General features: G+C 47.3%; 1 protein-coding gene across 7 annotated transcripts in view; it reads left to right on the top strand.

Annotated features, from left to right (window-relative positions):
• Znf217 (zinc finger protein 217) overlaps positions 1 to 13,000 on the top strand; it is a 43,345-nt gene extending 30,345 nt beyond the window's left edge. For all 7 annotated transcript variants that reach the window (XM_076930300.1, XM_076930301.1, XM_076930298.1 and 4 more), the window contains 5 exons: positions 780 to 2,516; positions 5,310 to 5,426; positions 6,002 to 7,504; positions 9,070 to 9,200; positions 11,016 to 13,000. In XM_076930300.1, coding sequence (XP_076786415.1) covers positions 1,130 to 2,516; positions 5,310 to 5,426; positions 6,002 to 7,504; positions 9,070 to 9,179 — 3,117 coding nt within the window. In that variant the 5' untranslated portion in view covers positions 780 to 1,129 and the 3' untranslated portion in view covers positions 9,180 to 9,200; positions 11,016 to 13,000. The remainder of the gene's footprint in view (positions 1 to 779; positions 2,517 to 5,309; positions 5,427 to 6,001; positions 7,505 to 9,069; positions 9,201 to 11,015) is intronic.
• Positions 13,001 to 25,172: the final 12,172 nt, after the last annotated feature.

Here is a 25,172-nt window from a genome sequence, read left to right as displayed (position 1 = left end):
GTGGACACTGGAAAGTAAGTGGCCTCTGCATCTGGTAGGTCATTGACCCTTTGAAGCCCAACCCTGCCTGGCAGCACCCAGTACCCGAAACACCAGGGTCCTGGGCCAAGGCTATGCTTAATGCAAGGAAAGGTTTCTGTATCGTCTACTGAGGCTTTGGACCAGTCTCATTTTGTCAGCTCATTTTCATAACTTCTTTCTTTTGAGACAGGGACACCTCCCTGTGTAGCTCTGGCTCTGTAGACCAGGCTAGCTTTGAAATCTCAGACCCACCTGCCTCTTCTTCCTGAGTGCTGGGATTGAAGGCGTGCTCTGCCATGCTGTGCTTCTGTAATTCCTGCAGTCACTGTAGGAGACACACGTGTGGGCCTCAGTGGCATCTTAGACAGCAGAATTGTAACAATTTATCCTAAAAGTTTGGCTTATTTGTTTTTGGGACTGTTTTATGTTGACAAGGCTTGCTTTGAACTCATTGTGTAGCCCAGGCTGGCCAGCCTATCATTGCCCCTCCCTGTTTAAACTTGGCATTTATATTTCAGTGAGCAGAGCTATGACTTAAAAGTCTCCTGACTGGTTGAAATTTTACTCACTTAGTAAGTGTATCCCCTGGGAAGTATGCTAATGATTTAATTAACAAACATGTTTAGCAGGATGTATTATGGATTAGTTAAAGGTGAGGCAGTTGAGTCTAGTCCCTTTTTGTGGAAAAGATCATGTGACTCACAGACCAAACCCTGTTTCTGAGCTTTCCTCACTGAGGCTTGTTTTTCTCCTTTCAGATTTTGGAAGTCCCTTGTCTTCACATTGCCGGGATCAGCGTCTTGCTCAACTGAGCCACTCATCCAGTGGAGATGGACAGAACTGTTGCCCTCAAGCTGACTCACGTCTGAATCACAGCCCGGTGCAGCCTGGATGCCTTGTTTGTGCAAAGACCCATCTCTATCACTGAGCTTCCCCCAAGCTCTGGAATATACACGTCCCTCTGAACTTAGAGTTGCTCTAATTTTGACGCCCAGAGCTCCTGGAGGTTTGAGTGGTGATATCTCACAAGTGGCCTTATTCTAACTCCAGAGATCCTCAGCAGACAGCTGGATCGTCCATCCTGTCAGACCCTGAAGTGGCTGGCAGCATGCCGACACAATCTCTCCTCGTGTACATGGATGGGCCAGAAGTCCTTGGCAGCTCTCTAGGTACCCAGATGGAGGTGGGTGATGCTGTGCCTGTGAAAGGGCCGCCTGCAGCCCCCTTCCGAGTTTCTCAAGAGAAGAGCATGGCCATAGCAGAGGGGCACATGCCCCTGGATTGCATGTTCTGCAGCCAGGTCTTCTCTCATGCAGAGGATCTCAGTCAGCATGTGCTCCTGCAGCACCGGCCCACCCTCTGCGAGCCGGCTGTTCTGCGTGTGGAGGCTGAGTACCTAAGTCCCCTTGAGAAAGGTCAGGTACCAACAGAACCATTGAAGGAGAAGACTATCAAAGAACCAGAAGAGCTGAGCTGCGATGTGTGTGGGCAGGCATTCCCTGTGGCTTTTGATGTTGAGAGCCACATGAAGAAGCATAAGGATTCTTTCACTTATGGGTGCAGCTTGTGCGGGAGAAGATTCAAGGAGCCGTGGTTCCTGAAAAACCACATGCGGACACACAATGGCAAGTCTGGCCCCAGGAGCAAGCTACAGCAAGGCATGGAGAGTCCAGTCACCATCAATGATGTGGTCCAGGCACATGCACCTGGGAACATCTCCACTCCCTACAAGATCTGCATGGTCTGTGGCTTCCTCTTCCCAAATAAACAGAGCCTCATTGAGCACAGCAAGGTTCATGCCAAAGAAACTGTTCCCAGTGCCAGCAACACAGCCCCAGATGCTCACCAAGAGGAACCCACATCCCCGAGGGAAGAGCTGCTGCAGTTTTTGAACTTGAGACCCAGATCAACTGCAGATAGTACAGTGAAGCCCACGACCTCTATACCTCAGCTTGACCCGTTCACCACCTACCAGGCATGGCAGTTGGCTACCAAAGGAAAAGTGGCCATTGCCCAAGAAGAGGTGAAAGAGTCAGGCCAGGAAGGAAGCACGGACAATGATGATTCATGTTCAGAGAAAGAGGAACTAGGAGAAATATGGGTTGGGGGTAAGGCGGAAGGTTCTGGAAAGTCCAAAACAAGTAGAAGCAGTTGTCCAGGTCTCTCACAAGACAAGGAGAAGCCTAGACATGCTAATAGTGAAGTGCCTTCTGGGGATGGTGATCCCAAGTTGCCCAGCAGCAAGGAGAAGCCCACACACTGTTCTGAGTGCAGTAAAGCCTTCAGGACATACCACCAGCTCGTCCTGCACTCCAGGGTACACAGGAAGGACAGGAGGGCTGACGCCCCATCACCCACCATGGCTGTGGATGCAAGGCAGCCTGGGACCTGCTCCCCAGACATCAGCACCACTCTGGAAGACAGTGGGGCCGGGGACCGAGAAGGGGGTTCTGAGGATGGCTCTGAGGATGGGCTCCCTGAAGGGCTCCATTTGGGTGAGTACTCTGCTGCCTCCCAGGTAGCGTTTGCTTCAGGGGGCTCTGAGAGTCAGGTCCTCATCCCAGTGCTTTGTGGTATCGCTGTGTAGTCTTATAGAGACATCTCAGGCCCTTCTCATTTCTTATTAAGGTGAGTTCAAAGGCCAATCCAAACCTCATTATGAAAGGGCTCTGTATCTTTTGCTCCTAAGGGGTTTAGTTTTTATAGCTAGTGTACCAGTGGGTAGAGACCAAGGATGCTGCTGGCTTCTTCAGGCAGTGGACGGAGGCTGTGACCTGGTGCAGAATGCTAGGAATTATGGGTCTGAGACCATGGACTTGACCAGTTCTCAGGCATTCCCATTCTTGTTAGACAGGACTGCTTATACGGGCCTGTGTTTATGCCTTCACCTACCTGGGGTTCTAATGCTCCCAGAGCCTGGGGGAAGCTTCCTCAGAGTCCACTAGTCGTGCTGTGGGACTTGCCTGGTGCACTCTGATCACCTTGATGTTTATGAGACCAGTGTTCACGAGGGAGCTTATGAAATGGTCTTTTGGTGAAATCCAGGGGTGAGGGCCCACTTCAGGCCTGCTTCACGAATTTGTTGTGTTCTAATGGTATTTATAGAAATGAGCTGCTGCCCACAGTCTCCTGATTGATATGAACCTAGAGCCTTGGGAGTAGATTTACCTGTTTCTCACCTTGCTGACCACCCCCACTTGAACCATTATTTCATATCACTGAATGGGAAGCTCTGGTGCTTAAAGTAACTAACACCCCTGATGTGTTACTTTTAACACTTTCAGATGTGTGGCCACTGGGTAGTATGTTGCAAGTCCTCTATGAGACCAGAGAGAGTCTGAACAGTCAAATCTGTCAGCCAGTGTGCATGTGAAACGGCACCCAGTTCTTTTTCTGTGAATGCACTTAAGGAACTTTGCTTTCATGACAAATTCAATCAGTTGATTTTTTTTTTTTCCTGGACAGTGGAAACTCAGAGTTTAGCATATCTCACTCCTTAATCCTCAGAAATGTAAAGATCTATGGTATCCATGGTGTCATGAGAAGCTCATGCACCTGGGCACTTCTGCAGCATCAGCACTGCAGATCCCTAAAGGCATCTCCCAGCCGCTGTACATGGTGGACACTTGGTGGGTCCTGCGGTAGGCTTTTTGGACTGGCTTGTCACAGGTGGGAGAGCTGGGGTCTACTGTTGTTCCCTGTGACCCATTATACATTGTCCAATCTTTCCTTGAGATTTCCTTATTTGCAAACTAGGATCATCCACCTCTGGCACTCCTAGAATGAGCTCAGCATTAATTACAACCCTGTACAGAAGAGAGCATAGTCCAAGTTACAGGCTAGAAGGCAGGTGCCAGATGTTGAGAAGGCTCTGGCCTGGGTTATAGAGGTAGCCATTTGCAGGTGATGTAACAAAGTTTCTACCCTGACAGCTCGAGGCAGGGCGAGCTGTGGGTAAGCTGTGAGCGTAGATAGCTGTGTGCGCAGTGGGACTGAGGGTGTCCCTGCCGTGCTGTCCGCCAGTCTGCTTTAGACTTACTTTCAAGAAATTCAAAAAGAGAGGTTGTGATAAATTTTCAAAGTCTCGGATACCATTTTAGGGAGTTGTGATTTATGGATCCCCTTCCCTAAGAGGGTTTGGTGTGATGGAGGGGGTCTAGTCCATCCATTACACCTGCTTTTGCCCAGCTATGTGGATCGACTGCCTTGTGGGAGTAAGAATGCACCATTTGGCAGAGAAGGGGAGAGGCCTGTAATTGGAAATAAAGTTTTGTAAGGCAAGATTTAGTTTAATGAGTGCATTTTGGACCCCAGATGGGATATTTGTGTAGTTGTGATTGACTGCCCTGTTGCACCATGGCCCTGATCTAGACGTTGAGAGATAGGCCTCTCAGATAGAACTGATGGAGGGAGACTAGTGGGGACATCTTCATGGTTGCATATCACTTGCAAGTTGATGGGCTGCTGAGAGTGGAAAGCCCCAGCCAGTTAAGAGTCTGCCCTCACTGAGTCCTCATCAGGCACTTCAGCCTTGTCTTTGAAATAGATTCTAGCGAGCCAGGCCTAGTGAGTAGGAGACTGCTTGGAAGCCATAGACTCCACCTTTCCAAACTTGGCTAAATTTTGATCAGCTTTCCTAGGTGCTTTCCCAAAGCCAAGTCTGGGTTGCTTCTGAGGTTCTTTTGTGCTTGCTGCCCTCTAGTGGTAGCTTCCGTAATCTCAGGCTGTTTTCTGCTGGTGGTTGGGAGGTTTTATATCACCTCCGAATACTGGTTCTGAGTTCCGGCAGTTTTTCTAGCCAGTGGGCTCACATCTACCTTAAAGCATGAACTAGGGGTAGCGTATGCCAACTGTCGAGAACAAAAAGTACCTGTCAAGTTTCATCTATTAAATGGTCATTCTTCTGATGAAAGTATGAACCTCATCTTTACTATAGGGCACTACGCTGCATTCAGAATGCACAGGGTAGTGCCGGGCCTGGTGGGACACATCTTTAATCCCATCACTATGGAGGCAGGGTAGGGTGTGTGTGTCTGTCTGTGTTCCAAGTCATTCAGGGCTACATACCTTATCTGCAAAACAAAACAAAAGCAGATAGTCTAAGACATGAAATACTGCCTGATAGCATTTGGTATGTTATTTTAGCCTTTGAAACTTCTACCCAGAACTGAAATAAAAACTTCTTTAATGGTTTCCCTCAAATGTTTTGTGTTGGGAATCCTGGAGTCCGAATTCCCAAGTCCTGCACTTGGTCTGACTGACACCATTATTTTTGTTTCTGCTTTAAGATAAAAATGATGACGGAGGAAAAGCAAAGCCCCTTCCGTCTTCGAGAGAGTGCGGTTACTGTGGGAAGGTTTTCCGTTCAAACTATTACCTCAATATTCATCTCAGAACGCATACAGGTAAAGGGCTGGGTTTTTAAAGCATGTGTTAGCTAAAACACTTGTGTGCTGTTCTGTGGTTCAGATGGCTTTAGTGTGTGGTGTTTGCAGCTGTTGTGTGTCTAACAACCCCACTGCAGCTTGAATACTGGGTCCTGTTTTGAGGCTGGCTTATGGCTACCCTATCTTAAGGCACACTTGTAATATTTTTAAGTGCCACATTTAAAACCCTTTATGATTTTGGAGTAAAGCAAGGGTGTGTTTGGATATAGGGGCAGTGATAGCTCGGGTGAGAAGGTTGCAAGGCTTCTGTGGCTTGGGCACACTGGTTAGTCCACTGTGCGGGAAAAGTGTGCAGATGCTGCCAGAGGGAGGGCAGCCATGAAGTTACAGTGTCAGTTAAAGCGTGCTCTTCCTAGGAATCAGGTTTACATTTTAAAGAATCAGGTTTACATTGCACTGGGGCATTGGTGGCCTAACTATGAGGATTAGTAGAGAGGGAACAGCCAGTGTTTGGTGTCATAGCATCTTTAGCTTGCAGAGTTGTATTGGCACCTTTCCTAAGCATCATGATACAGTGGCATATCTCGTTTTAGGTGAAAAACCATACAAATGTGAATTCTGTGAGTATGCCGCAGCCCAGAAGACATCTCTGAGGTACCACTTGGAGAGACACCACAAAGACAAGCAGCTGGCGGATGCTGCTGCTGAGTCCAAAAGTGAATGCCGGAGCCAGGAGCCGCAGGATGTCCTACTAACGGCTGACAGTGCGCAGACCAAAAATATAAAGAGATTTCTTGATGGTGCCAAAGACGTTAAGGGCAGCCCACCTGCCAAGCAGCTTAAGGAGATGCCTTCTGTCTTTCAGAGTGTTCTGGGCAGCACTGTCCTCTCACCAGCACACAGCGATACTCAGGATTTCCATAAAAATGTAGCTGATGGTGCTGAGAAAGTGCGAAAGAGTCCTGCCCTTGCTTATCTGGACATGCCGAAAAAGAAAGCAGGGGAGCCTCAGGCCAGCAGCCCTGCCTGCAAACTAGAGGGCGTTGGACCCTTAGCCCGGGACGCTGGCCATAGGGAGAAGATGGATCGGGAGTCTGACTACAAACATAAGCCCGGTGCTGACTGCCAGGACAGGCCTTTGAATCTATCCCTTGGGGCACTCCATGCCTGTCCTGCAATCTCTTTGAGCAAGTGTCTCATCCCCAGCATTGCCTGCCCCTTCTGTACTTTTAAGACCTTTTATCCAGAAGTCCTTATGATGCACCAGAGACTTGAGCACAGGTACAACCCTGACACACACAAGAACAGCAGCAAGTCTGTGCTGAGGAGCAGGCGGACAGGGTGCCCTCCTGCTTTGCTGGGGAAGGACGTACCTCCCTTGTCCGGCCTGCACAAGCCCAAGGCCAAGACTGCCTTCTCACCACAGGCTAAGTCTCTGCACCCAGAGAAGGTTCGGCAGGGGACTTCAGGGCCAAGCAAAGCTCCCCAGACTCCAGGACCGGACAGCAGCACTTTAGCCCCAAGCAACCTGAAGTCACACAAGTCACAGCCCAGTGCCACCAGGCAGCAGCAGTCAGAGTTGGTCCCCAAAGGTGGCATCCCCACTGCTATGGATAAGGCGAAAAGACCTGAGCCAAAACTGAAGACCCTGCCAGCTCCTCCATCTCAGTCCCCCCTCAGCAGTAGTAATAGCAACGGTTCTATTGAGTATCCCATGAAAGTTGATAGCCCATGGGCACAGCAAGGGAGAGACTACTACTGCCATCGGAATGCTGCCAGTGCCCCAGCAGAGTACAGTGAACCACATCCCAAAAGACCCAAGTCCAGCGTGGTGTCCCTGGACACAGAGCATCCTGGGCCCAATGGCAGAAGGGGCTTTGAGCTCCCCAAGTACCATGTGGTCAGGAGTATCACTTCCCTGTTACCACCAGAATGTGTGCGCCCACCTCCTGTGCTGCCCCCCAAAGCCCGTTTCCTGAGCCCTGGGGAGGTGGAGTCGCCCAGTGTGTTGACTGTGCAGAAACCCTACAGTGCCTCTGGACCGCTGTATACCTGTGGACCTGTGGGACATACAGGAGCCAGCCCAGCCCTTGAAGGTATTATTGTAGGCACTAGGTTGGCTTTTCTACACATTCCACAGGAACACTGAGTTCTCAGGTGTAGGCAACCATTCTTCCATATCTAGTATGAAGCAATGGATTGTGGGCCATCAGAGCTTAACTTGACAGATTAAGTCTTGAGGAAATGTAGAATAAAACAAAAATGAAAATGAGCTAAAAGTAGTTCCTTTCCTTGTCCAGGTGCTAGCTGTCATGGTGGGGCACACCTGTCTTCTCAGCACTGGGTAGCTGAGGCAGGTGGACTGGTAGGATAGGGTCTGAGATTAGCCTGGGCTACATGGGTCATTCCAGGAAAAGAAAACATGAGTGCCACTGACACCTTACTTAGGGTCGTCACACCCCCTTCCTTTCCCACATTCAGGGCCAACACTTAAGACTGTGGTGGAATTTGGGATTCTTCTGTGCCCGTTTCTACACATGGGTGGGTGGAGGGAGAGTAGGATCTCCTGACTGAAGAGACTGCACCAGCTGTGTGTGAGTGGCACGGGTACACTGGGTGTTGCTGTTGGCGTGTTCCTGACAGGTTGTCTTGTAGGTAGTGGTCACCTTGTGGATGACTTGGAGTTCTGATAGGGAAACATTTCTTTTCCAGTGTTTCATGGAGGTTTCTGTTGCTTTCCTATGCACAGAGGAAGGTAGACCAGGGTGCTCTCTTGGAGATTTGTCTTGAGTGAGTGCTCCAAAGAGCACTAAGTTAGTACACCACTTGTAAAGCCCCAAGAGCTATCAGTGTAGTGCATTCTGGGTACATCCTGCTAGGGACAAAAACAAATGTGTTCATCTACTGCAGTAAATTGTCTCACAGCTGTCGTGAAGTAGTAACTTAGGCTTTATGGGTGCTGGTGTCAAACCAAGGGTCTTTGGCAAGTACTCTGCCAACTAAGCTACATCAGCCCCGTGGAGCGTTTGCTGCCAGTGGGTTTAGGTGCACGATATCCCACAGGTTAAGTGGATAGGTTGTTTCAGCGTAAGTCTTTTACCCCCTTTCCTCTTCCAGTGTTGGGCATGCATGTGTAGACTTACGTGCCTGTGACTGATGTGTGTGGATGAACACCTGCCACAGTTCCCTTCCACACCCAGGACTTGGCTCTTACTGACCAGTGCCTGGGCCATTGTTGGTGCTCAGTTTAAGTGTATGTGCATGTGTGTGTGCCACCAAGTTTGTTTGTTTGTTTATTTCAAGATAGGAACTCACTGTGTAAACCAGGATAGCCTCAGATTTCTAGATATCCCCTTTAAGTGCTGGGATTGAGGGCAAGTGTCACCAGGCCTGGCATATGTTTGCTTTTTATTCATTTATTTATTTATTTATTTATTTAAAATAAAAGACAAGGTCTGATGTGTAGCCTTGGCTGGCTTCAGCTCAGCAGATAGCTGCCTGCCTGCCTCCACCTCAGCTCTGGGGTTAGAGGTGTGCTCAGTGCTGTTGGCCTTTCTTAGTCTCAGATGCTGTGCTGGGGAGTGTCGTCATCAAGGCATGGAAGACCCTGGCAGTGGACTCTGAGTCACCTCTCTCTTTCTCTCTCTCTTTCTTCAACTAGGAAAGAGGCCTGTGTCATATCAGCACCTGTCTAACAGCATGCTGCAAAAGAGAAGCTATGAGAATTTTATTGGAAATACACATTATCGACCAAATGACAAAAAATCTTGAGTTCTGATTCTTAGGGGAAAGGTGAGCATTGTTGTCCTTGAATACATTGTATTGGCTTTACTTGAAGAATACCAAATTAATTTTCTTTTTGAACTTCTAAAAGTGATTATTATTGTTTTAAAATTATATTTGCTTGTGGACTGATTGACTTGTGCTCAGTGTGGGTGGGTACAGTGTTTTCAGAGAGTTGTTTTTCTTCTTCCACAGTGTGAGATTCCTCCAATATTCAGGCTCAGCAGCAAGTGCCATCTAACTGGCCCCATGTTTTTTAAATTCATTAATGATGTATTTTTTTATTTGATGTACATTGGTGTTTTAACTTACATGTATATCTATGTGAGGGTGTCTGCTTCCCCAGACCTGGAATAACAAGCAGCTATGAGCTGCCATGTGGGCGCTGGGAATATGACCCCTGTCCTCTGGAAGAGCAGCCAGTGCTCTTAACTACTGGGCCATCTCTCAAAGCCCTCCTTCCCCCATTTTTGTTTTTTAAAAAGATGTTTGAAAATTTATAATACTTGCTAGGTGGTGTGGGCATATGCCTTTAATCCCAGCATTTGAGGCAGAGGCAGGCCAGTCTCTTGAGTTAGAGGCTAGCCTGGTCTACAGTGCCAGTTTCAGGATAGCAAGGACTACACAGAGAAACCCTGTCTTTAAAAACAAAACAAGAGCTGGAGATGTGGCTCAGTGGCTAAGGGCACTGACTGTTCTCCTAGAGATTTGTTTACATAGAGTCCATAGCTGCTTTCCTGCCACAGTAGTGAAATTGGATTATTGGTCTGCTGAGCCTAGGCTGGAGGCACAAACTCGGAGCCAGTGTGAGGACATAGGCCTGCCTGGGTCTACAGAGGTGAGGCTGGGCCTTCTGTCTTAGTTCAGAGGTGATTGAAAGCTCTGTGAAGCCCTGGCCTGTCCAGGCAGAGGTGTGTTTTCACTCAGGGCTTACAGGTTTGATGGACAGGAGCTTCCTGAGCTCAGGAAGACGCTGTCAGCACTGTCTGCCTGTCCTTTTTTTTTTTTTTTTTTTTTTTTTTTTTTTGGTTTTTCAAGACTGGGTTTCTCTGTGTGGCCCTGGCTGTCCTGGAACTCACTCTGTAGACCAGGCTGGCCTCGAACTCAGAAATCCACCTGCCTCTGCCTCCCAAGTGCTGGGATTAAAGGCGTGTGCCACCACTGCCTGGCACTGCCTGTCCTTTTACATGTCACAGAAGGGTCACAAGGATGTTGGCATTCTTGTGTGAGCGTCTGACCAAGTACCTCATCCTCACTAACCAAGAGCTTTTAACACTGACCTATGTCTCCAGCAATTTTGGGAGGGAGGAAGTAGGGGACAGGGTCTTGCTTTGAAGCCTAAGGTTGGTTTTGAACCTGGTAGTCCTGCTTCAGTTTCCTCAGTACTGGTATTACAGAAATGAGCCAGCATACCTGTGTCCCCTTCTGAGTTGGTGGCAGCTGGAGTTGCCAGATGGGATGTACCAAGTACTGGGTTCTGGCTCCTGGTGTAATTCTCCCGTTCTCCTGAGTAGTCATCAACACATGATTCGGTGTAGCTGTGTGGGTTGGAGTAGGTGGAGTCCTTTGCACTTTCTCCCCCTGGTTGTACTCATGTATGCTGTAAGATCCTATGATTCTGTTCATCTGCATCTGTGAGTGAAGGTGCCTTTGAAGACCAAAAGAAAGGGTGTTGGCTCCCTGTCCAACATGGGTGCTGGGATCCAACCTTGGGTTTTCTGTGAGAATGGGGTGGTAGCTGCTGGGGGTCTGTCTCCAGCTTATTCCTTCTGATCCTTTAGTGACTGTGTGCTTTTCTAATCACCTGCAATGCTTTCCCATTAGGTCCCTGGATGCAAGTACACACTTTCCACGGATCACATGGTGGTTCATCTTCTGAGAGCACATGATGATTAGCTACTGAACAAGCTGTGACTGAATTGTACACAGACCCGAGAGGAGCAGAGAAGGAACACTACATTCTCTAAAGTTCTGTTAACCTTTGTACCAAATAGCAATAAAAACTAGTGGGAGCAGTTGGGCTGTGCGCCAGGGGACTGAAATCTAGTTTGTCCCTAAATATTTTTTTAAAGAATTGACCAAATAAGTTTTTTTCCATACTTGAGCGCTGCTGAAAAGAAATCATTTGGGGTGGGGTGGGGTGGGGTGGGAAATGTTGTAAAGCTCGCACCTCAGGTAACTGTAAATACGATGTCATAAACTTGCTTAAGTACTGTGTGTGTCTCATGGAGCTCAGTGATTTGAGCATTTTCTGCTTCTTCATGCTTTTTCATTTAAAACATGTTTTAAAGCATATTCTCACTGAGTCTATTGTTTGTCTTCTTCACGTTGTTGATGGAGGAATTGATGCTCGGAATTGGGCTGTGCATCTTGAGGTCAGCAGGCACTAACCTGGCACCTTTTACTACAGCTGTTGTTAGAGCTGTGTGGACAGGTTGTCCTGGAACCCCAGCATGCTGCCCTGGGGATGGTGTGGTGCTTTGGAGCAGGTGTTGCCTACAGAGAAACTGCCTCTGTAGGGTGGCTGATGTCACGGACAAGCCAGGCTCCGTGGGGAGCTATCTAAGTTCTTCTTTTCTTTTGAAAGATTTCAGTTTCTTGGAGAGTTGCCTGAGTTAAGTCTAGATAGGTATGCCACATCTCCTTGTGTGAATTGCATGCTGGGAAGCAATTTTAAAGGGAGTGGAAAGTTTGGGGAAATATTTTAGTTTGTATTTGGTCTTGATGTGTCTGGTGTTTGAGGTGTGGACACCTTGAGTCAGGGTGAGGACCTGCTGGCTGAGCCTCTTGGGATGTAGGGAGAGAAGAACCGTGTCTCCCCATTGTTTCACAGGTGATTTCCTCAGTGCACAGGCAGCTTGGGATGGAAGGAGGATAGCCAGCAGCTAGCTCACTCAGCATTTTAAACTTGAGTTCTTTGATGTCTGAGTTTATTCAACAGTTCATGGGTTTAGTAAACCCAAAATATTTTATTAAGAAACTGTTTCAAAAATAAATTTGCACTGCTCATTTTTCTTGCCCCACCCCTCTTGATTGGACAAAAGGGTGCAGAGCTCAGAGACTCCCCTGCTCTCATTGTGCACCATGAGGGGTCCTTGGAAGGTGTCTTACCTCCTGTGTGGAATGGAGACCTGGACTGAGATGTGTTTGCTCTTGTAGAAAGTGCTTTTGTGTCAGGAACAGGTACACTAGGTCCTGCTCCTGTCCACAGGCTGAGCCATATGCACATAATCTAGACTGTTGTCTTAGGTCTGCACTTTTATAGCCTGGTTTTGAAGATTAACACATTTGGAAGGTGATTGACTCCATTGTTGTCTAAATGCAGTGAGTGTATAGGAAGCTCGCTCTTGGAGGCAGTACATGTAAATCTGGAGGGGATTATTATAGGATAGGGGCCTAAAATTAAACCTATATTAAAAAAAAAATCACCAAATCTATTAGAAAACAAGTCAACGTGTGTAATGCTGAAATTTTGGGGACTTACAGATTTCTCTAGCTACATTCTCTGCATGAAAATTCCAGGTTTTTTTTCTTCTTTAAGCAGCCCTTTGTGCTTCAGTGTGTTTTTTGTCATCAGTATTAACTCTGGGATACTACTGGCTCTGTGTGTCCTTCCCTGTGAGGCAGCAGTACATGTGAGAAGAGGTACAGTCATTGGATTTTTGTTAATGTATTTATTTCATTCCAGTTTGATTTATTTTAATTGTTGATACTTAAGTTGTCAGTAGACACGCTTTATTTATGATATATTTCAGCTTAAAGTTATGTTATTATATGTGGATGTAAATATATAGATTTGGTGTTTTACAGTTCTGGTGTTCTGGTTTTCTTTGTGTTCCTGATGTGTGTGTGTGTGTGTGTGTGTGTGTGTGTGTGTGTGAGAGAGAGAGAGAGAGAGAGAGAGAGAGAGAGAGAGAGAGAGAAAAGAGTGAGTGTGTGTGTGTATGTGTGAGTGAAAACATTCAGGGGTTAGTTTTCTCCTTCCGTGGGGGTCCTGGTAATCAAGCTCGGGTTGTTAGGTTTGCCTGCAGAAATCCTTAACCCACTGAGGTATCTTGCCTGGGCCCTGGTTCCTGTTGTAAATTCTATTTTTGCTTGTTTATTTTAAAAATATTTTTTGTATGTGCCCATGGAGGTGGTTGTGAGCCACTATGTGGTGCTGAGTACAGAACCCTGTCCTCCATAAGAGCTCTTAGCTCTCAGAGCCAGCCCCACCCCCGCCTCCACCCCCCTCAGCTTTTAAAGAACTTTGTGTTTAGGTACAAGCAACATGGTATGAGTGTGGAGGATAGAAGACATCACGCATAGAATCCATCCCTCCCTCCCTCCCTCCCTCCCTCCCTCCCTCCCTCCCTCCCCCCCCTTCCCCCCTCCCCCCTTCCCCCCTTCCCTCTGACTCTCATGGCAGTTGGGAAGCACTCAGTGCTTTCCAGCTCCCTTCCAGGATTTATTTGGAGACTGTTCTGTAGCACACTGTATAGCCCAGGCTCCCATCAGTCTCAGCATGTGGCTTCTGCTATCTTGGATCTGTTTCCCAGGTCTTGGGGTTGCATGCCTGTTTTTTTCCTGGGTTGTTGAAAAGCAAACCTCAGGAAGAATTTAATTTTATCTCTGAACTACGTGAGTGTGAATCTTTAGAGATAAAGTCTGATGTGAGTGTGTTGCCTGCATGTATGTGTATGTACCCATGTGTGCCAGAAGAGGGCAAGGGATACCCAGAACTAGGGTTGTGAATCATTGTGAGCTAGCATGTGGGAACCAAACCTGGGTCCTCCTGCAGGGCCATCTACCTCTGCAGCCCCTGCTGGCGCCAGCCTTTCTTACATACTGATCTCTGCCAGTCCATGTATTTTGTGGCTTCCTCAAAATACCTTCTTACATAAAGCCCATTGCTTTTGAGCCAAAGGAGCGGGGACACTAGTAGATCAACTGGTGGGTTTCCCGAGCCATTTTCCCCCTAAGCTTCCCCTACACTGAGACAGTATTGTAGACACTGAGCCCTTGTTCTGGATGAGGTTTGAGCTTGTCAGTTTGGGGTTTTATTGCCCTCATCTCTAAGCCATACCATTGAGCTGAATGAGTTCCTCCTCTGCCTGTGGCTGTGAGGGTATCAAGCTTAACAGTGGGTTAAGGCAAGTCAGGAAGATACATTATATAAAGTTACCCCACCTTTCTGCTTAAGCTTTCAGTGGCCGGAAGTGAAAGCTAGCTAGGCACATGGAAAAGAGATTTTAAACGTTTCATGGGATGGTGAGACGGGTCAGTGGATAAAGGCGGGCGGTTCCTACCAAGCTGATATAACTTGAGTTGGGTCTGTGGTACTCATGTGGTGGAGAGAACCAACTCCTCTGGCTTACACACACACACACACACACACAAATATTTTTCAAAAAGCTTTGTTAGGACCGGTGATATGACACATTTGCCCTCCAAACCTGATGACTTGAGTTCAATTCCTGGTACTCATACATACAGACTCACATAAAATAAATACAATTAATAAAATGTAATAGAACATTTCAAAGAGTCCATTGTTGATTTATTGAAACTATAAAGAACATGTGAATGGGGCTTGGAAGCTCAGGCTGGAGGAAGGATTGTGAGTCCCAGGCCAGTCTGAAAGTAACAAGCTGGACCCTAAGCTTGCACTGTGACTCTGAAATACTGTTTGAACTAAGTTTCTGACTGCCTCCTGACTTAGCAGCTCCTCGGCCATCAGGAGTGACCATGGGATGAATGTACTATTGTGGGTGATGATGTAAGCAGCTGGCCACTCTGAAGCCCAGAGTCTCAAATCTGAGACTCTGATCTGTGGCAGTGTCTCCTGGTGGCCCAGGGTTTGCTCTAAGTTTTGTGGCCTCACCCTTTTGGTGTGAATAGATCAGATTTCATCTTGGGTTCTTTTGTAATATTATAAAGTTAAATGTTTTAAGTATCTGTATCTGTGTGTGAGCACCCACAGGGGCCAGACAGAAAAGAACTTCAGGCTCATTGGAGGTTATTGGCTACCCCATTGGGTGCAAGTGCTCCTGACCACGACTCTCCAGCTCACTCTTTTTTGATTTTAAAGACTTACTTAGAGTTATGTCACGTGTATGTGAATATACTCTACCCATGAGGGCTGTGGGCATTGGATCCTTTGAGACAGCTGGGATCTGCCCCACGTGGTTGCTGGCAATTGAACCGCAGGCCCTCTAGAAGAGCAGTAAGTGCTTTTAACTACCGAGCCTTAATTATATGCATGTGACTGCAGGTGCCACAGAGGCACTCTGAAGGGTTGAGCGCTCTCTCTGCCATGAGAAATGGAGATTAGAACTCACTTTGAGCAGGGAGAGGGTTAGGGCTTTTTTTCCCCCCTTGTTATTTTCATCTTTTAGGGTGTGGCGCATACACACACCTTACTGGGTTATCCTGATCTCCAGCTCTTGCCTGTTCACAGTCTAGTCTGACTTTTCCCATTGGTCTGAACACTTGGGTTCTGTGTGATAATTAACACCATGACCAGCCTACTGTACGTAACGCCAGTGCTAGTCTCTGCATCTCAAATGGAGGCCTTTCTGTTTTGTTTTGAAGTTGTTTGTCTGAAGCAGGGCTCTGTAGTTATTGCCCCAGAATAGCAAAATTGTTAGAAATGTGGATTGTCAGGTTTCACCAGACCTGCTGGGTCAGGCACCATGTGGCCGGGGCAGCACCCAGGTCCTTTGCAGGCAGGGACTGGGTTGGGTCCCTCCCAAGGACAGCCATGTAATATCGAGCCAGGGAGGTGACTGAACTCCAAACCAAGAGAGAGCAGCTCTCTAGATCATAAACATGTAAACTCTGTCATCCTGCAGTTAATTCAAACATACACATCTTTGAAAACTTGCTTTGGTTATCAGTTGAACAGCAAAGTTGGGAACAAGGAAATGGTGGTTTGTCCCTACTGGAGCCATTGCTGGTAACACTTCACAGCTTCAAGGGAAGAGTGTGCTTGTTTTGGTATTTTCCTCAGAGGCACTAGAAACCCAATTTAATTAAAAAAATAAAAATAAAAAATAAAAACAAACCAGACAAACAAAAAAACTGAACCAGGCCAAGAAGGTTGCCAGAGTGCTTGCCATCGGGATGCCTTGGGGTTTCTTCCCCAACCCAGATCAGGATGGGGATGGTCTTCTCTGTGGTTGCCGTGTCCAGCCTGGCTCCAGGGATGGACCTGATGGAGCAGTGAGGGAGTGAAGAGAGATACATGCACACAGTAAGTTGGGGTTGGGTGGTCTGGGCTTGGTTAGAGAAACCACACCACTGTCCTAAGGGGAAGTCAGCATGTTCATTATCTCGAGTTGGACAGAAGTAAAGTTTCAGCATAAGGCTGATGAAGAAGGTGGGCTTTAGGCGACACAGCTGAGTCAAGAAGACAGGTTTAGCTCAGCTCTGGAGGACTGGTGCTGTAGGGAGGAGCCCGTGAGCATCCTGGAAGAGAAAGCTGTAGTGGGCATGTCCAGCGTACTTTGTCATTAGACGGAGGAAGGCTTTGCCACCTCTCTGATGGTGTGTCCTTGACACCTGATGCCTGACAGCAGGCATTCCAACAGGACCTCATGCAGTCAGGGCACTTTCTGCTCCCCACCTGTTAGGATGCCTCCACCTTCTGGCTTGCAAGTGGAAACAGGCATGGTGTCCTGAGGTGGCTCATCCCCGGAATCCCGGCCTGGGGGAGGTGGAGGCAGGAGGACTGGAAGTTTATGTCTCAAAAAGAAACATACCAGTCACCAACAAAAGCCCCAGTAGATCATTCTGGAGGGGAAAACTTTCTAACCCTGAGAGGAACCTCTGGTCCTCCATGCAACAGTGTGAGAGCTGAGCCTGTCTCTTCTCTGGTTCTACCACACCTCCTCCCGTCTGTCATTTAAAAAGATGATTCCAGGATTCTGTTCTGAGCACACTGCAGCTCACACCCTGTTACTCCAGTACCAAGGGACCATGCCTGCATGAGTGCTTTGTCTGCATGTGTGTATTCATGTGCACCTGTGTGCCTAGTACTTGACGAGGCCAGAAGAGAGTCAGATCCCTTGGGACTGGAGTCGCAGATGGTTGTGAGCTGCCGCATATGGGTGCTGGGAATGGTCCTCTTCCTCCGGAAGAGCAACCATGGTGGCTTAAGCCTTTAATTCCAGCATCCAGAAGGCAGAGGCAGGTGGATCTCTGAGTTCAAGGCTACCTGGGTCAACAGATCTAGTTCCAGTACAGCCAGGTCTATACAGAGAAACCTTGTCTCAATCCACCCCCTTGCCCCCCAATTTTTTATTTTTTTATTTTTTAATCTCCTTTTGGGTGGGGGGCAGAGTCTTAGTGTAACTTAGTCCGGCCTCAGACTCACCATGTAGCTGAGGATAGTCTTTGCTAGCCTCCACCTTAATTGCCAGGTTGTAGCTCAGTTGCTGTTTTATTCTGTCCAAGTTAGATACACTCGAATCTTACAATTGTGATATAGGGGTGCATTTAAGTTTCCTTATGTGTCTGACATTTTTGGTAATATATATATGAGTGTCATAAGCTTAGGAATTGGCCAAAAATCTTTCAGTCCAAGTGAACTTCCCATCTTTGCCACATGGTGGCGCCGGCACCAGGCACAAGACAGTATGGCCGCTCCTTCCTGGAGCTCAGTGTTCTGTGTGACTGTAGTGAGTGATGTTGGGGCTTTGGGTTTTCCAGAAGATGCACAGTGGCTCTGGCCACCGATGCTGACCTTGAATGGTGAGTATTTTTTATAGTCCTTGCCATCCTGATGAAACTGCTCTCAATAAAATAATCTACCACGTCAAATAGCCTGCAAATGGTTGAAATCACCAAACAGTATTGACCACAAAGCCATCTTTCTATCCTTTAGGGTTTAGGGTGGTGTGTGGTGTGTGGTGTGTGGTATGTGTGCTATTTGCGCGCACAAATGTATGGGAGAGTGAATGAATGTGCAAGTGTGCAATTGTGTGTGTGCGAGTCTGTGTATGTGTGCCTGTGTGTGGTGGTGACTTTTGCAGAACTTCAGCTTGTGTCTTGTCGATAGCTCTTGGCATGGAGGTAGAAGGAGGCAGGAGAATCAGGAAGTCAAGGTCAAAGTTGACTACAGAGCATCTTTGAGACCAGTCAGAGCTACAATGCTACCTGTCTCATAAACCAACCCTCATTCTTACACTCCCAAACCAACCAAACCAAACAACCACAAAAGCTGTAGCTTAGTTGGTGAGTACTTGGTAAAAGGCCAACCCTGGGTCCCATCCTCAGCACCACATTCTCTGGGTTTGGAGGTATACAGAGTTATCCTCTGAGCCAGATTGATGCCTTGTTCAAGAGTTCAGCTCAGCACAACAAAATTCTCATTTTTAGGCCTTAAACCCACTGCATAGACATTACACATGCCTCTACCTCCTGGAGGCTGGGGTTACAGGCATGCACTGTGCTGATAAAATTCCTTCCTTTTGGAAAAATTCCTCCTTCACTACTCCTGAGGATTCAATGACAAATCAAGGTGTGATTCCACCAAAGTTCACTCCGAGAGTGAGGGATTGACCAGCAGGTGTGTAGGTGACCTTAAACAGCCACGCTGGAAGGTCTGTACCCAGCAGGGATGAAGGTTACCAAGGGCTGCATAGACTGAGTCCCATTCTTGAATCCTACCACTGGGCTACATAGCCTCATTCCGGAAGCCATCACCTCCACAGGGTGGCATGGATATACAGGTGTGGGTGTCATGGTGAGCCTCCCTGCTCCATCCTTCCAAGAGGAAATGTCTTCAGTCAACAAGCCTAGTTGTGATGGCCTTTGGCTAGGTGTGGTGGCACATGACTGTAACCCCCAGCCTTCAGAGTCAGCTTGGGCTACAGAGAGTTGAGCCTTTGTCTCATAAACAAGAGGGAGCTGGAGGACTGACTGGCTCAGAGGTTAAGAGTGCTCTATTCTCTTGTAGAGGACTTGGGTTTGATTCCCAGCACCCACATGGTGACTCACAACCACCTCTAGCTTCAGTTCCAGGGAACCCAATGCCCTCTTCTGTCTTTGTGTGCACTGGGCAAGCAAGCAGTGCACAGACAGACACATGCAGGCAAAACACGTAAGTATAAAACAAAAACAACTTTATATATAAAAACTGCTTAAGTTGTTTTCTGTTAAGGCAGTTCTTTAAAAAAGAAAATTAAATTATAGTTTTGTTGTGGGTAGTTCTCTCCTCAAGCTAGTGCTCTGAATCACTGAACTATCTATCTTGTCTGCTATTCACCTTGAATGGCTATTTCACCTTGAATGGCTATTCAAGGTGGTTCTTAAGCCAGCTACAAAACTTCAGTTAGGAGGCAGAGGCAGGCAGATTTCTGAGTTCGAGGCCAGCCTGGTCTACAGAGTGAGTTCCAGGACAGCCAGGGCTACACAGAGAAACCCTGTCTCAAAAAAACCAAAAAACCAAAAAACCAAAAAAAAAAAAAAAAAAAAAAAAAAAAAAAAAAAACCAAAAACAAAAACAAAAAAAACCAAAACAACAAAACAACAACAACAACAACAACAAAACCAAAAAACCCCCCAAAAAACAAAAAACCAAAACAAACAAACAAAAAACTTCAGTTAGCTTCCTGCTCAACAGAAGCCTGGAGTTTGGGGTTCCACTCCAGGGCTTCTGGTCCCTGTGGCCTCTTGGGTACAAGCACCTATGTGCGCATATCCACATGCAGGCACGCACCTATATATAATAAAAATAATGAAATCAATATCTTGAACCATCCCCCAAATATAACAAACGTTTCCTGGACCTTTATTTGTGCTCAGTAACCTTGGGTGCTCGTGTGCATTTAACATTTGTTTCTTTGCTTATTATTACTGTATGTGTGCATAGGGTGCCTCGGGTGTAGGTGCGTGTGACATGGTACACTGGAGGTCAGAGGGACCTTTGGAGTTGGTTCTCTTTTTCACTTTTATGTGGGCGCTGAGGAGTCACTCTCAGTTCAGGCACATGGGGCAGGCGCTTTTTACCCTTCGAGCAATCTGGCTGTCTCCTTGCTTTCAGTTTTTATATCTGAACCTCGCAGAGTGTGGGGTCCTCTGCTCCTTGTGTTGGGAAACTGACGCCCAGGGTCACGGTTTGACCTCAGGAATAAAGCTTCTTTGGATTCTTCCCGGAAGGTCAGGTTTTGGTTGTAAAGGAAGCAGATGAGGGTAACTTCCTGACTTGGTGTGGGAGAGCTTTATCTTAAACCCCATTCCTCGTGCAGGTTGTGCAGCTTTTGGCCACACGGGGGCAGCGTTTGCTAAGGAGAGCAACTGGTTGCAAGTTGGAAACAAAGGCCGGAAGAGCAGCCTGGATGAGCTGTCCCTGGGATTCCGACCAGGTGCAGGAAATTAATCAGCATTCCTGGGCTGTGGGGAAACAGATCCGGACCAGGTCTCGGCTGAGACTATCAAATGGAAGGTTCTGATCTGTGAAGCTATGGAGACAGGGTTCACAGCAGACCCTCACTTTGGGGGAGACTGCACGGGATGTCCTGAAAACCCTGTCATAGGCAGAGAATGCTTTTTGCTCTGGTGTAATTATTTCAAAGAGAATGAAAGTCTTAATTTTGTGTCGGGGCAGTTCTTCACAGATTTCCGTAATTCGTCGACCAATGGCACTGAACAGTCAGTGTCATTGCAGGATACTGTATTTTGATTTTGCCAGAGGAGGAAGGTTATTAAAAAATATAGCAACAAAATTAAATTAGTGCTACCTAACTATACTCTTCACAAAAGGGGAACAAGGCAGCCTGGAAAATGTCACCAAACGTCGTTAAACAGTGAAAGGTAAAAAAGGAAAATACCGGAGAGGCGGTTTAAAGGGAGAAATTACGTAGCTATTGCAGAGGACCTGAGATCAGTTCCGCTCATCTTGGGAAGCCCACAGCTGCGGATAACTCCAGCTCCAGCCGACCTGACACCCGCTTTTGGCTTCCAAAAGCACCCGAACTCATGTGCACATGCACATATTCACACATATGATTCAAAATAATAAAAATAAATCCAAAATAAATAAATAAATCAGGCAGCGGTTGCCGGTAAATATATAACTCCATTTACAAGAAGTCACATCTGACCCAAAGCTCTGAGATTCTTACCTATGGCCCACTAAAACTGGGCCTGGCCTTAGCTTCAGACTCTACTAACTCTGCCCCGGAGCAGCTGACTGCTCGTCTAGCAAGTGTAGTGGTTCTCAACCTTCCTAATGCACTGACCCTTTAATACAATTTCTCATGTGGTGACCCCCAACCATAAAACTATTTTCATTGCTACTTCATAACTGTAATTTTGCTAGTGCTATGAATTGTAAGGTGAATATTTGATAAGCAGAATTAGCTATTATGCAACTCTCTTGAAAGGGTCATTCAACACCCCCGAAAGGGGTCGAGACCCACAGGTTGAGAATGGCTGCCATAGGGGAAGACGGGACTGCAGAAGAGAGGAGGCCTCTTAACTTCCTTCTTTCTGGTTTTTCTTTTATAAGTCCCAGAGAAAAAGCTCATGGGCTGGTCTTGGTTACAAAGCTGTTGGCTGAACTAGTCATGATATCCAGGAAGATGGTATACCCTTATTTGCTGGGTCAGCTTGCTCATCTTTAATCATTCTCAGGAAATGAGCCACCCTCAAACTAATACCTATTGGGACTTGGAGGAGTGGGTCCCAAAGGAAATCCCAAAGTGCTATTACAAAAAGATCAGAGAAGGCAGGAGAAGTGTCTCATTGGCTAAGAACACTATCTGCTTCTGTGGAAGACCAAGTTCCTAGCATCTGTCAGGCAGCTCATAGCCGCTCGGATATAATAACTACAGCTCCGGGACATCCGATGCTTGCTTCTGGCTTCTGCAGACATCTGCATGCTCTTGCACATACACTAACAGATGCATGCACACACACGAGCAAATAAAAAGCACAAAAAGAAAGAGAGCTGGCTAGATGGCCCGACAGGTAAAAGATGCTTGTCTCAAAGCCTGGGGACCTGAGTTTGGTCCATAGGACCCACACGGAGGAAAGGGAATGGGCTCCCGCACTGTCCTCTGGCTTCCACACATGCGCAGTGCCCTTCTCCACAATACATAGAATAAGTAAACGAGGGGCCCCTGGAAAACAGCGCTCCTTGTCTGTTCTTGTTCTAGCAAATGAACCAGCCATCTTCCAAGTGTCCAATTGCCTCTCTCTAGAGAAAGAAACCAGACACTCCCTCATTCAGGGATACTGCCAGAGTCAGGCACTGTCCTCAGTTTTCTTCCGAGGGGGCCTCAGCTTAAAAGAGAATGTGAAAAGCAAAGGGCACAGGAAGTGGGGAAGGAGGCTTGGGGAGGATGGGAGGAGTTGGAAGGAGAAGAAGGTAGATTTGATCAGATGTATCTTACACACGTATGAGATTCTCAGTGGGGGGGAAAAATGCGGCGCCTTAGCTTTTCAAAAGGAAATGCTGTTAGTGGCAAAACAGCGGTCCACAGAAAGTTGGGAAAATGGAAGCTAGGCGTGCTGACCCATGTAGAACAGGCTGGTCTGAAACTCAGAAAGATTCGTTCCTGTCTGTCACCACACCTAGTGTGAGACAGTGCCAGAGATGGAAACCAGGGTACACATCCTAGGCATGCATTTTATGGACTAAGCCACACTTGCCATCTTCCATCCTTAGGTTTTTAGGTGAGGAGCTGGTACACAGAAGGTTAAGTAGCCACACTTAAGTTGCACAGCTAAGAAGTGCCTGAGTGCAGTTTTAAATCTACCTTATTTGTTCTTAGCTGTAACCCTGACAGATTCCCTGTAGCTGGCTCTGCAGCTGTGTCCTTTACAGCTCTCTGGGACAACGTGGTCCTGAGGTTGTACAGTGCTACAACACGAGAACATCCCTTTGTTTTTCTCTGCTATGGAAGGGTCCAGCATCCAGCGACAACTTTGGACAGCCTTTAGTTTTGCCTGGCTGGAGACAGTCTCTTCCCTGTCCTGTGTACTTTATGCCCCAGGCCTGTGCTATGAGCTCCAAGAGGGGCAGAGCTCTGTGAAGGATGAGGAGACACATACTCCATTCCTTGCCTTGGAACTTCAAACTTTCAAAAAACTCTGGGATTAGATTCCTTTTAAAAACGATTTATTTTAATTTATATGTGTGAGTGTTTCACCCAAATGTATGCATGCCTACCACATATGTGCAGTATCAATGGAGGGCAGAAGAGGGCGTTAGATCCCTGAGATTGGAAGCTCAGAGGGTTGTAAGCCACTCAGTGGATGCTGGCAACCAAATGTAGGTCCTCTGGAAGAGCGGACGGTGGTTTTAACCACGGAGTCATTTTTCCTGCCCTGAGAGAATACCACTGTGGCAACCTGTTAGCTATAGAAAAATACAGAGGTACTTATTCTGAGGCATTAAGGCAGGTATGGTGGTGCACACCTTTAATTCCAAAAATTACAAAAAAAGGCAGACCCAGCAGCAGATGGATCACTGTGAGTTTGAGGCCTCACTATATCACAGTGGACATAGTGAGGTCCAGGTTAGACATTGCCATGTGGTGAGACCTTGTCTCAGAGGGAAAAAAAATAAATAAACAAGGACAAAGACTTTTGAAGGGTTTTTCCTTCCCTTCCTTCAAGTGGCTTGAGACTCAGCTGGGGCTCTGTGTGGGCTGCCCATCAGAGCCTCAGTTTATCTGTACCCTAAGCTTCATTAACACAGACTTGCGCACACACACACACACACACACACACACACCAGTGACAGGCCTTCTCAGCATAGTGACACGGGCCTTGCTGTCTGCTGTCAGTATGCCTCAACTGACTGGGAACCCTGGCCTCCCCGCTGACGGGGTGACTTAAATGGCTCCTGTTTGCTGGGGTGCAGGACCAGGGTCATGATTTTCTATTGAAGAAAGGGTTTCAGGGTTTGATAAATGACTGTTTAATGCCCACGGCCGCTCTGGCTAATCACCAGCATAACAGCCACTGTGATTAGAGAGGATTTGGGGGCCGAGGGTCTGCAGTCCTCTGAGGCTTCAGCCTGATTCTGTCCTGCTAACCCTTCCTGGGAGGAATGTAGGAGGAAACAAGGTGACGTCATGCAAAGGAGGTATGGTGGATACCTGGAGCCTTGTGGGTGCAACAGACAGACCAGCATGCGGATGACATCATGGCACAAAGTGGAAAGAGGCTGAGGAGGCCTGTAAGTTATGTGACACCGAGCACCCAGGCCTCAGGCATGTAAAAGGGCAGCCATTGTACAGAGGGCAGCCCCTCAGTCCCACAGGCTCTTTAGATTTGGGTGGCCGTTAAATATGTAAAGAACATAACATTCACTATTGTAACCATCGGAGTGTACGGTTTTGTAAATGGCGTTACTCATATTTTAGAGTCTATGTATGTCTTCCTTCCTTCTGAGATGTTGGTATTTGAATGCAGGTCTTCCCTGCTCACGCGTCAGGCAAGTGTTCCCGACCACTGGGCTGTAGCTTCAATCCTGTATTTGCTTTTTATTTTGAGACAGTATCCCATCAATTTGCCCAGGCGAGCCTTGAACTTGTGATTCCTTTGTCTCAGCTGCAGTTCAGGCCTTCTCCACTTACCCATCCCGAGGCTGAATGACTTCAAATCTCAACCTATTATAAATGATCACAAACAAATATAAATCTACTATAACCCGCCCAGTCCCTTCATTTTGTAGTCAGAACTTATGTATCTAAGTATTTTGAGACAGGGTCTTACTGTATCGCATTAGCTGACTTAGAACTTGTTATGTAGACCAGGCTAGCCTTGAGCCCACAGAGAGCTGCCTGCCTCTGCCTCTCAAGTGCTGGGATTAAAGACACTGGCCATCACACTGGGCTGTTATGGAATGAGAGTTTCTCTATGTAGTCCAGACCGGTCTTGCATGCTCTGTGTCTCCTGGCTGGCCTAGATCTTGCTTTTCATCTTTTACCTGTTAAGTACTGGATTTACAGATGTCTGCCCCCGTGCCTGGCTCTGGCAAATGTT

The sequence above is a fragment of the Arvicanthis niloticus genome, chromosome 2, assembly GCF_011762505.2.
Source record: "Arvicanthis niloticus isolate mArvNil1 chromosome 2, mArvNil1.pat.X, whole genome shotgun sequence".
NCBI classification, from domain to species: domain Eukaryota; kingdom Metazoa; phylum Chordata; class Mammalia; order Rodentia; family Muridae; genus Arvicanthis; species Arvicanthis niloticus.
Note: the sequence above shows the minus strand (reverse complement) of the source record. Positions and strands in the feature narration are given on the sequence as shown.